Genomic DNA, 12,196 nt, shown 5'->3' on the forward strand with positions numbered 1-12,196 from the left:
AGGTATGGTCAAAAATGCTACAAAGTAAACTAATTGAGTATCTGCGTCAGGTCGCTGGTACTCCTGACAACAAGAAACAACTTGTGATTCGGATTCATTTCCCCGCAAAACCAGCCCTCCCTCCATGAATACAAGTAAAAATTTGACAGTGGGTTCACATTCCTCCATCATATCCCATTTTGTTCTTTCCAGATAACGCTCAGACACGAGGACGGAGATGACCGCGGGGAACCCCCTCCCAGCTGTCGCAAGGACCGTCGACGCGCCAGTCTGGGCTGTCCAGAGCGGAGGGGGCTGGAGCGGCGGAGGAGTCGGCGGCATTCCGTCCAGACGACCAAGAGCACTTTATCAGCACCTGCCAGCCCCTGTTCTCCGGGGAGCCCCCCCTTGGCACACGGGCAGGGCGTTGATGAGCTCAGTGAGAAGTGAGTATGTGAAAGAGATTATAGTCTCTAGGTCCGTTGGCCTTTTCTGTGTGTTTCTTGCTCATCGTTGAGGGAGATGAGGTAAAATTTCTGGTCCTTCCCTCTCCTTAGCTCTGGCCAGGACCAGGATTCTCTCCACAAAGGGTTTGCTTTACCTAATGATGTCTGAATCATTGGTTGTGCCGTGGATATCCACTCTTGAGAAAAAACTTTGCTCATATGGTCTATCCAAACAGTTAATACTGTCTCTGGGTTTCAACCGAGCAAAGGAAACGATAAAACAAAGAATCCTAGATATCCATCGACAACAGGATTTCAATCAAGTAAAAAATCCACTTTTTCCAATGCCTCCACTTAATAATTTGAGGCCATTACCTTATTTATCAAATCTTGTTTTCCCAGATCATAGGAGATCATTTACTCTCTTACGTTATAACATGCTCCCATCCGCTTTTAGGGAAGGCTTATTCAAAGAAATACCCATCTGTGATCGTTTATGCATCTGCCAGGATGGGAGCATGGAGACATCTGAACATGTATTACTCCAATGTAGGCTATACGATCAATTCAGGGGAGAACTTATACCTTCCCTACAGAATAAGCCCAACTCAGAGGCAATCACAGACATGTTGTCAGACAAAAGCACAGAAATAACTTCTGTTGTGGCCAGATTTGCTTGGAGAGCTATCAAAACAAGGAAGAGCTGGGTGGATTCGGAGCAACTTAGGTAGAGATAGTCTCAATTGCTTCAGATAATGCTTGTGAGTTTTAAAATCAGAATGATTCTTATGGACCAGTTGTGGTTACAGGGGTTCAAAATCCCCAGGATCTAGATTGTTCCAGATGCCTGGGAAACTAGGAAGTCTCATATAGCAGGGGTAGTCAACCTGTGGTCCTCCAGACGTCCATGGACTACAATTCCCAGGGGCTCCTGCCAGCATTTGCTGGCAAGGGCTCCTGGGAATTGTAGTCCATGGACATCTGGAGGACCACAGGTTGACTGCCCCTGTCATATAGCATTGTGTTGGGGCTTATCTGCACTGGGCTTTTAAAGCTCCTTGGATTCAATTAAACAAAAGCCATCTGCTCCTGACCCCAATCTCCACTCTGATACCGGTTGAGTTTTTTCTCCAATCTGCACAGCTGAGGATTGACTCTGCAGTCACACTTCTTATATACCGGCATATCCAAGAGTGGATTCATCAAATAAATGCAGGCTCACGGCAGTCTTTTCTGGGTGCAGATGTCCTGCCTCTTTGAGCCTTTCCTGCCCCACCCCAGCCGCACCCACTGCACATACGTTGTGCAGAGGTCTCTGCTGATTGGTCTCTGCATGTGCATCACACAGCAGGGGGAGGGGCAAAAGGGAGAAATGCTTCGCAGGGCTGCCCTCTTTCTGGTCTTTTTGTTTTAAGTGAAGGGGGATGTTTTACAATGGGATTTCTTTGTTTAAAAAATGATTGTACACAGGAACTTCATTTAATTCTTTTTAAAAAAATGAAAAACAGCAGTGAATGTTGTGAATATGGTGCACAAGCAGTGAATTTCAACAAAACTGTGGTTTAATAAGGAGCTCGTTTTGCAGCCGCAACTTTATGAGTTTGAGTCTAGGTGTGGATATTGAGATTTTTTTTTCCCCACGCAAGAGTTTTAATTTTTTTTTTTACTTTTTCAAAAGTAAAAAAAATGGTTGAAAGTTTTAAATGGCACATTTTTAAAACGTGCTTTTCAAAAGTAAAAGAAGAGAGCCAGCTTGGTGTAGCGGTTAGGAGTGTGGACTTCTAATCTGGCATGCCGGGTTCGATTCTGCGCTCCCCCACATGCAGCCCACTGGGTGACCTTGGGCTCGCCACAGCACTGATAAAGCTGTTCTGACCGAGCAGTAATATCAGGGCTCTCTCAGCCTCACCCACCCCACAGGGTGTCTGTTGTGGGGAGAGGAAAGCAAGGCGACTGGAAGCCACTGAGACGCCTTTGAATAGACAAAAGTGACATATAAGAACCAACTCTTCTTCTTCTAAAAAATTAATTAAAATTCCTGTGTGTGGAACAATCAAGAAGTTGTTGACAGATGCCGAGGAGACCCCTGTTTTTTGGAGTATGTCATGTTGAATGGAGCTTATCTGTAGGAGTAATGGCCTTCAGAGTATCCTGCATCATTGGCTACTTTCAGTTGGATTTCAAGTACCAGGAAATTTTCCTTAGCTTCTGTTGATCTGCACATGAAGAAGAGTTGAGGTCTTGTGGCCTGGCAGAAACAAAAGGGCTCAGGAAAAGATCAGCCTGTTTTGAAAAGGTCTCAGATAATTATTATTACTAGTAAGGTAAAGGTAAAGGTATCCCCTGTGCAAGCACTATGTCTGACCCTTGGAGTGATGCCCTCCAGCGTTTTCATGGCAGACTCAATACGGGGTGGTTTGCCAGTGCCTTCCCCAGTCATGACCGTTTACCCCCCAGCAGCAAGCTGGGTACTCGTTTTACCGACCTCGGAAGGATGGAAGGCTGAGTCAACCTTGAGCCGGCTGCTGGGATTGAACTCCCAGCCTCATGGGCAGAGCTTTCAGATGGCTGCCTTACCACTCTGCGCCACAAGAGGCTCTTGTTTACTAGTTATTACTATAATTACTATAATACTATTATTACTATAATACTTTACTAGTTTACTAGTTATTATTACTAGTAGTATTATTATTTATTTGATTTATATTCTGCCTCTACCAGCATCTCAGGGCAGCTAATGGAAATAGTTAAAATCCAATGTAAGGTGCGTTAAAATCATGAGATAATAATATAAAAACATCCACAATCGATAAAATTAGGATTAATAACCCTCCGATCACCAGATGGCTGCAATTATGAAGAAGAGGAAGAAGAGTTGGTTCTTAGATGCCACTTTTCCCTACCCGAAGGAGGCTCAAAGCGGCTTACAGTCGCCTTCCCTTTCCTCTCCCCACAACAGACACCCTGTGGGGTGGGTGAGGCTGAGAGAGCCCTGATATTCCTGCTCGGTCAGAACAGCTTTATCAGTGCTGTGGCGAGCCCAAGGTCACCCAGCTGGCTGCATGTGGGGGAGGAGGCAGGGAATCAAACTTGGCATGCCAGATGAGAAGTCCGCACTCCTAACCACGACACCAAGCTGGCTCTCGGGGAGCCCAGGGTCTCCTAATGCAGCAGTGAAAGAGAGGGAAGTGTACATGGGTGTGGGTGGGGGGTGGGGGGTCCAAGGTTCCCTGATAATCTCTGGGCTGGCCTCAACTGAAGGCTTGGCAGAAGAGCTCTGTTTCACAGACCCTGGAGAACTGCTGGGGATCCAACAGGGCCCGATCTCATTTGGGAGCTCATTCCAGCAAGCCAGGGACAGGGCCGAAATGTCTCCTTTGGGACCAGGGATTGGCTGGGCATAAAGCCCTTTGGGGGATGTACCCAGATAGGCAGGCCTTAAGATGCTGTTTGTCTCTCCAAACCAAAGAAAACCCCTGATCTGGGGCAGACTGAAATGCTGCTCTGTATCTCCCTTGGATTTCTTTCCTCTCACCTCCCTTAATCCACCCTTGGCAGGCAGTCCTCTGCCTGTGCTGAGGAAGGGATAAAGCGTCTGAAACGAAACGCATACGAAGCTGAAGGGGGGTTGACAGCCATCCAGCAGCTCCATCTTAGGAATGGTTTTTCTTCTTGCTTTGCCAAAAGTATCTGGAATGGGCCACTGAGTGTGATCCGGATCTGTTTCCAAAGAACAAGTGGTGGGTGTTTGCATAAGGATGCCAGCCTCCAGGTATGACCTGGAGGTCCCCTGGAATTACAGCTCACCTCCAGATGACAGGAGTCGGTTCCTCTGGAGAAAAGGAATGCTCTGGATCCTTCCCAAGCTCCACCACCAAATCCCCAGGAGTTTCCCAACCTGGAGCTGGCAACCCCACCCCCTGCCGATGTCCAGGGGGACCAGGCAGCCCCATGGGAGGTGGCAGGCAGGCCCTTTCTGACGGGAGGGGGACTCCCTCATGGGGGAATTCATGTCGAGGAACCACCCTGGGGATCTGCCCTTGTTTTATGAGAAGTATTCACAAGGCTCTTCAAAGATTCTAGGGAATATCACCACCACCACCACCACCACCAGCCCCGGTGCACCCCAATACTGTTAATATTGGGTAAGGCAAGTTCTTGGTCCTAAAGGAGGATATTCCATCGACCCCTGAGTGCCCAGGGCCTCTGTAGTCCCTGCTCTTGCTGCCAAGGATGATGCATTTTCTCCCATGTGTCTTTCTCGCCACGTTTTGTTGGCTGGTTCTTTAGAGGAATTAAGCCTGAGACCTCCCCAGAGGAGGAGGAGGAGGCTGGCTGTGCGTTGTGAGGATGAGCCTAGAACATCATCACCTTTGTGAGTACCGATGTCAGCTGCCGCGGTCAGGAGAGTATGGCTCTCTGGCTTGGCTGTGGGCTGTGTGTGCAGCGGGAACGCCCCTAGATGGTGGGATGCCACAGAGGTAGGTTGCCCCTGAGTTGCCAATGACCCTGGACTGCTTGGGTGGTCTGCCATCCACATACTAAGTGGGGCCGACCCAGCTTAGCTCCTGAGATCTAACAAGGCAGGGCCAGCCTGGGCTATCTGGGTCAGCTGTTAAGGCTGTGTCCGTTTTGAGTGATTCATTCCTTCACAACCCCCCCCCCCCCTTCATTGAGTCTTGACAGACCGCCCCAACTCAGTTAAATGCCCATGCGCACAGAGATGTGTTCTGCCTCCAATAGGACAGAGGCACACCATGAATGTGTGGCCATGGCCCGATATTAGTAATGCTCCGTGGTTTTCGGTCTACTCCAAGGTGTTGTGTATCTATGCCAGGATTCACCTAAGCCAGACCAAATATTCATAGCAGGACTGGCTCTTTAAGTATATGTCATTAGTTCCTTTTAATCCGTTTTCAGCAGTCAGTGGGGAGCGACCCTGGAGGGGGTATCAGGCACTATTTGAGGGGGGTCTCAATAGATCCAGTGATCTGAGCCCAGATGTGTGGGGAGGGGCACTCTGGGCAATAAGAGAAAATAAGACTGGACAGATGCCCTGAGTCGGCCGCTTTCCTTGCGTGTCTGCAAACTGCTGAGGTTGGAGGAGTCTCTCACCATGGAAAAAGAGGAGAAAGGTCTCCTTAACGTAATGCCTCTTAATTTGTTTCCAGTCGCTGTGACACCTTGGCTGTAGCCAAAGAAAGAGGTCTGTTCAGATTGTATTGCATATACTTGGAGAGTACAGTTGGATGCACACCAGAAGCTGCGGAATGTGCTCCCTGCCGTGGAATTTGCAGCTGGGGTTCAGAGTGCAGTTACTGTGCCTGCTCCTTATTTGATTTGTTTACAAAATTGGTGCCCTGCCTTTTCTGCCTTACAAGGGCCACCAAGACAGCTTACCATGTAAACACACTGCATGAAAATCGCATTATAAAACCTTTAGAATCTACCCCTCCTTCCAAGCATTAAAATAGGTTTTTTCAGAAGAGCCTAAAAACAGAGTTTAAAATCCATGCAAGATTGCTAAAATATATACCAGACATTAAGTCATCGGTTAGAAAGGAGGGATGGTGGAAGAAATGCCAAGCAAAACAAATAAGTCTTCACCCACTGGCACAAGAAGGCAACAGAAGGTGACAGGTGAATCTGGCTGAGGAGATAGTGCCGGGGCTTTGGTACCACCACTGAGAAGGCCTTCTCCTGACCAGGGCACCCCAGCTGTATCGGCCTTCATACGTTACCCAAGACAGCTGCTGGTCCTTAGGTTGCTAGACCTATGCAAGGCAACACATGCACCCATAGATTCATCCAGTCTGTTTGAACCACTGGTCAGTGATACAGTGCCTCTATAAGCCTGACTGAACTGTCCAGGATGGCCATGTGACATGTCCCTCCAGGGGCTGCGTCCTCCATGTAGGTGGGGAACCGGAAGAGGTAGGAAGAGTGGCGTATTAGAAATGCCAGAGATCAGAATGGAAGTAATGTATTGTGCAAAGTTCCCATGGTATTGAAAACCTAAAGGAAAGAAAAAACAAAAATAAAACATTCCAAAAGCTTTAAAAAGGTAAAGGTATCCCCTGTGGAAGCACCAAGTCATGTCTGACCCTTGGGGTGACGCCCTTCAGCGTTTTCATGGCAGACTCAATACGGGGTGGTTTGCCAGGGCCTTCCCCAGTCATTACCGTTTACCCCCGAGCAGCAAGCTGGGTACTCATTTTACCGACCTCAGAAGGATGGAAGGCTGAGTCAACCTTGAGCCGGCTGTTGGGATCGAACTCCCAGCCTCATGGTCAGAGCTTCAGACAGCATGCAGTTGCCTTACCACCCTGCGCCACAAGAGCTTTAATGAAAAGCTTTAATGAATGGTGAAAGTGGCACGCTTTCTCCATAAAACCTTTCTTGTTCTTTGTTTCCTCCAGCATCCAAGGCAGGGTTCCCTGGCCTTTCTGACCCTGTGGGCAAGTAGAAAATGGCTGTCACAGGAGGTGGAACCAATCACAAAAGGGCTGCCATGACAGGCTGTGCCTACCACAAAATTTCAGGGAATAGTAACTCTTACATATTTCAGCCCGAAGTTATGTTTAACAAGAAGGGGGGGGGCGCACTGTCCTTATGAATTGACTACTTGGCTGCTTCATTTAATTCTGCATTTAAAGCTGATGAGCTAACTTCCATTTGCTAGGAGACGTAACCCAAGTGTTGCTGCTTTAACTATTTTCTGTCCTTTTCTTTCCCTCACTTGCATCCATTTTTGTGTGTTTCTGAGCATATCGCCTCATTTCATTTCTCTCTCCCATGTTGTGTCTTTCTGTCCAATTGGGTGCCTCTTTCCCCTTGGTTTGGTACCAGAGAGGAGGAGGAGGAGTATGAAGAGGAGGAAGAGGAACAACCAGTCACAGAGCCCAATACAGAGGATGAGGGGGAGGAAGAGGCTGCTAGGCAGCCTCAAGCCAGGTACCAGGACCGAGACCTTCCTAACTGCACCGTCGGAGCTAAAGTTCTGAGCATCTCACTCACCGTAGTAGCTAATAGCCCTTTAGAATGTGTGTTATTTCCTTGGTAAAATGTATTTTTTTATTGCTTTCACTAACAAGACACCATTTCTTCTTATATAAACATTTTTAAGTTCTTTTTTTCCCCCAAAACAAACAAACACCCTATTCTCTTAACGCTAAAAACAGAACAGGGGACTGTGAAACATACTGATAAAATTTCCATTGAGGGCTTTTCTGTATTCTCATTTTTCTTGCTCATAAGTTCCTGTTTCTTGGAGGGGGGCGTAGTTTGGCATCTTAAGCCAGATAAAAATATATGAGAAGCAGAAGCCCTCTCCTATGGATTGGTCAGATATAATTTGGCTGTCCCATAATATTTAAACCAGGCTTCTCTCTTGCTGAACTCCCAGTTATTTACTTTGCTTGAACAAAAATGTTTATTATTGTGAATTCCAAGTAAAACACTTCAGTCGTTTCTATTATTTTCCTCTGCCTATAAGACTCAGATAATTGTCCTCGGAAACAGTAACATCAGGTTACAGCAAAAAGTTGAATGTAGCTAATGTCGTAGAGCAGGGGTAGTCAAACTGCGGCCCTCCAGATGTCCATGGACCACAATTCCCAGAAGCCCCTGCCAGCATTCGCTGGCAGGGCTTCTGGGAATTGTGGTCCATGGACATCTGGAGGGCCGCAGTTTGACTACCCCTGTCGTAGAGGGACAGGTTTGCCGCCCAGGGAGGGCCCTCTCTCTCTATTGCCCTGATCCCTGTGCATATGCCCCTCACCATGAAGCCTCTGGTAGCTACTATCCAACCTGCAGTTGTTACTCTTCTGAGGTCTGCCAAGGAGGGATGGCTGGCCCAAGGGAGAATCCTTCCGGCTGCATTCCAGAGCAGACTGTGGCAATCAGGGCCTGTTCCCCTCGCTGCATTCATTTTTGAACTGATTATTAAGTGGAGAGACAAATCCTCCGGTGACAAGGATGAGTCCCACGTAGCAGAGATTCCTCCAAAGCCCTTTCCCTCAAGGAGATGTGGAAGGGGGTGAGACAGGGATCCCCGGAGTTGTCACCCTTCGGCCACCGTTGGAATTCTGACGCAACGCGGTGGGCTCAGCCACAAGAATGGCTGCCATTGCTCACCTTCAGCTGCTGCCAAAGCAGTGTTTTTAAAATTCTGCACAGCCAGTCAGATCGCCAGTGGCTGAACAGAAGCCTTGCTGCATAAAACTCCCCCCTGATCCCACCCACCTTGTGAAAACCCTTGACAGGCGCCAGCAAAGGTGTCAGGGTGTCCTGGAGCTCACAGGCTCTATGTGGAGGAGCCCTGGGGTAAGGCAAATACAGTGTTTCCTGCATTCGTTCTTGCACTTTGCTTCCATTGTGACCTGTCCCTCCTTCTCTCCCTCCCCTGTCCTGTGTGTTTCCTTTGTTTCTCACGTGCCTTTTACCTCCAGTGGGTTCTCAGAAATGCAGGAGACTGAAAATGGGCCAGAGAGTCCAGAGACTGTGGCCACTCCAAGTGTCCTTTCTCCGGAAGAGAGGCCTTCTCCTGTGAGCGTTAGGTCAGAGGGTGCTTCCAGCTGCTCTTCCTCCTCTGTGCCTGATCCATTTGCTTCGCTCCATTTCCCTCTTCGCTCATCACCTTCCTCGTCTCTACCCATCAGCTGTTCACAAAGCTCATCGTCCTCGTCGCCTTCTCCAAAGTCCTCTCCGGTGGTTGACAAATTACCTTACGTACCTCATAGCCCCTTTCACCTCTTCTCCTATGACCTTGAAGAGCCCTCCACAGCTGGAAACGAGAAGGAATCTGAAAAGATAAGAGAACACAGGTAGCGCGTCTTGTAGCTCTGCAAGATTGTTTGAGATTAGACCGCTTGAGAAATGTGTGGTATTAGTGTTAATTTCGCACACGTGTCTGTCCTTCCTTGGATTAATCTTGCCCTTATTGGGCCCGTTTTATCCCCAAACTGTGCGTGCCGAAGGTGCCATGTTCAGTCTCCAGCATCTCCACTTTAAAAGGTCAGGCGGTCGTGAAGGAGCGATGCCTGAGGCCCTGGAAAGCCAACACCAGTCTGAGTAGACTGTACTTTTCCTTGGTGAGTCAAGGATCTGGGTCAGTGTTAAGTCGGCCTCCTGGGTGCATGTTGTTTAGGGAAGGACCTGTTCCGGAGTAGTCTAGCATCAGCTTAGTCTGGGGAACTGCTGCTGCCGGTCTGAGTAGGCAATACTGACTTTGCTGGACCAAGAGTCTGATTCAGTATCAGGCAGCTGCAGGTGTAGTTTTGTTGTGCCTGAATCAGGTAGACCAGGGGTAGTCAAACTGTGGCCCTCCAGATGTCCATGGACTACAATTCCCAGGAGCCCCTGCCAGCGAACGCTGGCAGGGGCTCCTGGGAATGGTAGTCCATGGACATCTGGAGGGCTGCAGTTTGACTACCCCTGGGGTAGACTGACCTCTACGCACAGAAGCCTCAACGGAAAGGTGAGTGCAGGGCGGGAATATCCGGCAAGGTGGAAGCAGCAGCCTTCCGCTCTGCGGGTGGGGTTGGCTGGGACGTCAGTCTCATCCCCTTCTCTGGCCATCCCCTTTGATTAAGGGCTTTTCCACGTTCTCACTTTCCTCCCGTGTGTTCCGGTTGTCTCCCGCAGGGGTGGGGGGTCTGCTCCACGTGTGTTTTTCTCGCTCCGGTGGTCAGCAGCTCCCTGCAGGTTTTACTGCCAGACATCAAGCAATGGGATATACAATCGGCCACTAGAGGGAGGAAAAGATGTGTGGAACAGGGGCAACCCCCCTCCTTTAAAGAAACAACAACAGGAACATACAAGTGAGGAAAACGTTGGAGAGCCCTGCTCCTACGTAATGCTTATAGCTTAAGAATTTGTATTGCAATCTCCTACAAAAAGCAGGACAGCCTTTCTCAACTTTTTAGCATTGAGAAACCCCTTCAGGCTCCAGAAACCGCAGAAGTTGCACAATTGTGCAGAATAGGGTTGGGAAGCAGAGCAGTGGACACGCCCACCCAAGGCCCCTCCCTTCCCACCCCCTCCAGGCCCAGCATTGGCCATGGGGGGGGGGGCAGATCAACATGACCGTATATGGTTGTATAACCCAATAAATGTTTAACAAATTTAAAATACATATAAGAAATTAATTAATTCACTCCCCCCCCATTCAGAAAACCCTTCCAGGGCCATCAAGGAAGCCTGAAGCAATGAAGACACCAGGTTGGATGCCACAGATCTAGGAAACATATTCCTCTAGCAGAATTAGCCTTTTTGTAACACAAGACACTCTCCATCCAGGGGGGAAACATCTCCTTGTAGAAGAGATCTATGGAATACGCAATAAAAAAAGGATTCTGCAAGAAAGAACTGTTAGATTTGGCGTACATAGCTATTTTTCATATCTCTAGAGGAACGCCAGTGATTAACCACTGCACAACTATGTGTACATATATATATTATCCATTTGATGCCTCTAAATAATTGTGAAACAGCCTTGAGGGACGAACAGTCCAGCCTCTCCAGGCCCTGCCCCTACAGCTCCCACCCTCCCTCACCCCTTGCCTCACAGATGTGCCTGGCTGCTACAGCCGCCACGTCTCTGAGTGTCCACACTCCGTGGCCCCAGGCAAGAGCCCACAGGGGGGAGGGGGCCTGGGGGGAAGCTGCATGGCTGCGGGGGGGGGGGGGGCAGGAAGCACACCCACAGCCTCTGCGAGGCCGTGGGTGTGCTTCCAGGCCCCCAGGGAACCCGCAGTGTCACGGGGCAGGGAGTGGGGTCCAGCCTCGCAGCCTCATTGCCACGGAGGGGGGCCCTCTCAAAGCCCATTCTTGTGAACGAGCTTTGAAGCAAATGTGTATGTATGTGTGTGTGTGTGTGTGTGTGTGTATACACACATACATATACATATTTATATATGTATATATATATCCAGATCACAGGAGGTGATGATACAGCTTCACTGTGCTCTGGTTTGACCTCACTTGGAGTCCTGTGTTCAGTTTTGGGCACCCCAGCTGAAGAGGGATGTAGACAAACTGGAGCATGTCCAGAGGAGGGCAACAAAGATGGTGAGGGATTTGGAGACCAAGATATATGAAGAAACGTTGGGGAAGCTTGGTCTGTTTAGCCTGGAGAGGAGACGACTGAGAAGGGGATCTGATAACCATCTTCAAGTATCTAAAAAGCTGCCATGTAGAGGATGGAACAGAGTTGTTCTCTCTTTCCCCAGAGGGAAGTATCAGAACCAAAGGGATGAAATTAATTCAAAAGAAATTCCCTCTCAACATTAGGAAGAACTTCCTGACAGTTAGAGTGGTTTCTCAGTGGAACAGGTTTCCTCGGGAGGTGCTGGGTTCTCCATCTTTGGAAATTTTTAAACAGAGGCTGGATAGCCATCTGATGGAGGAGGCTGATTCTGTGAAGGCTCAAGGGGGTGGCAGGTGACAGTGGATGAGCGATTGGGATGTGAGTGTCCTGCATAGTGCAGGGGGTTGGACTAGATGACCCAGGAGGTCCCTTCCAACTCTTTCTAGCCATCTAAATTAGATGAGAAAAAAGGGCAAAAGGAAGAAATCAAGGTTATCTGAATTCCTGTAGGAATTCTGTTCCATTCACAGGCCTGCCCCAGTCTGATGTCCAAAGCAGAAGTTAAATGTTGCCTCCAGTCTTTTCGGAGGAGAGCCCCTGTCGCCATGACACGGTGACCAGAGCCATGACAGATCGTCACATGATCCGGCTTCTCCGGATGCCACCATTTCAGACTTTTAGT

The 12,196-nt window shown here is 48.8% G+C and overlaps 1 protein-coding gene across 5 annotated transcripts in view; it reads left to right on the forward strand.

Moving 5' to 3' along the window:
- FHOD3 (formin homology 2 domain containing 3) overlaps positions 1-12,196 on the forward strand; it is a 194,728-nt gene that overhangs the window by 128,458 nt on the left and 54,074 nt on the right. For 3 of the 5 annotated variants that reach the window (XM_077304679.1, XM_077304680.1, XM_077304682.1), the window contains exons 10-12: positions 193-425; positions 7,275-7,379; positions 8,876-9,250. In XM_077304679.1, the coding sequence (XP_077160794.1) occupies positions 193-425; positions 7,275-7,379; positions 8,876-9,250 (713 nt within the window). The remainder of the gene's footprint in view (positions 1-192; positions 426-7,274; positions 7,380-8,875; positions 9,251-12,196) is intronic. The other 2 variants (XM_077304681.1, XM_077304683.1) reach the window with 2 other exon arrangements.

This window comes from Paroedura picta, chromosome 11, assembly GCF_049243985.1.
Source record: "Paroedura picta isolate Pp20150507F chromosome 11, Ppicta_v3.0, whole genome shotgun sequence".
Taxonomy (NCBI): domain Eukaryota; kingdom Metazoa; phylum Chordata; class Lepidosauria; order Squamata; family Gekkonidae; genus Paroedura; species Paroedura picta.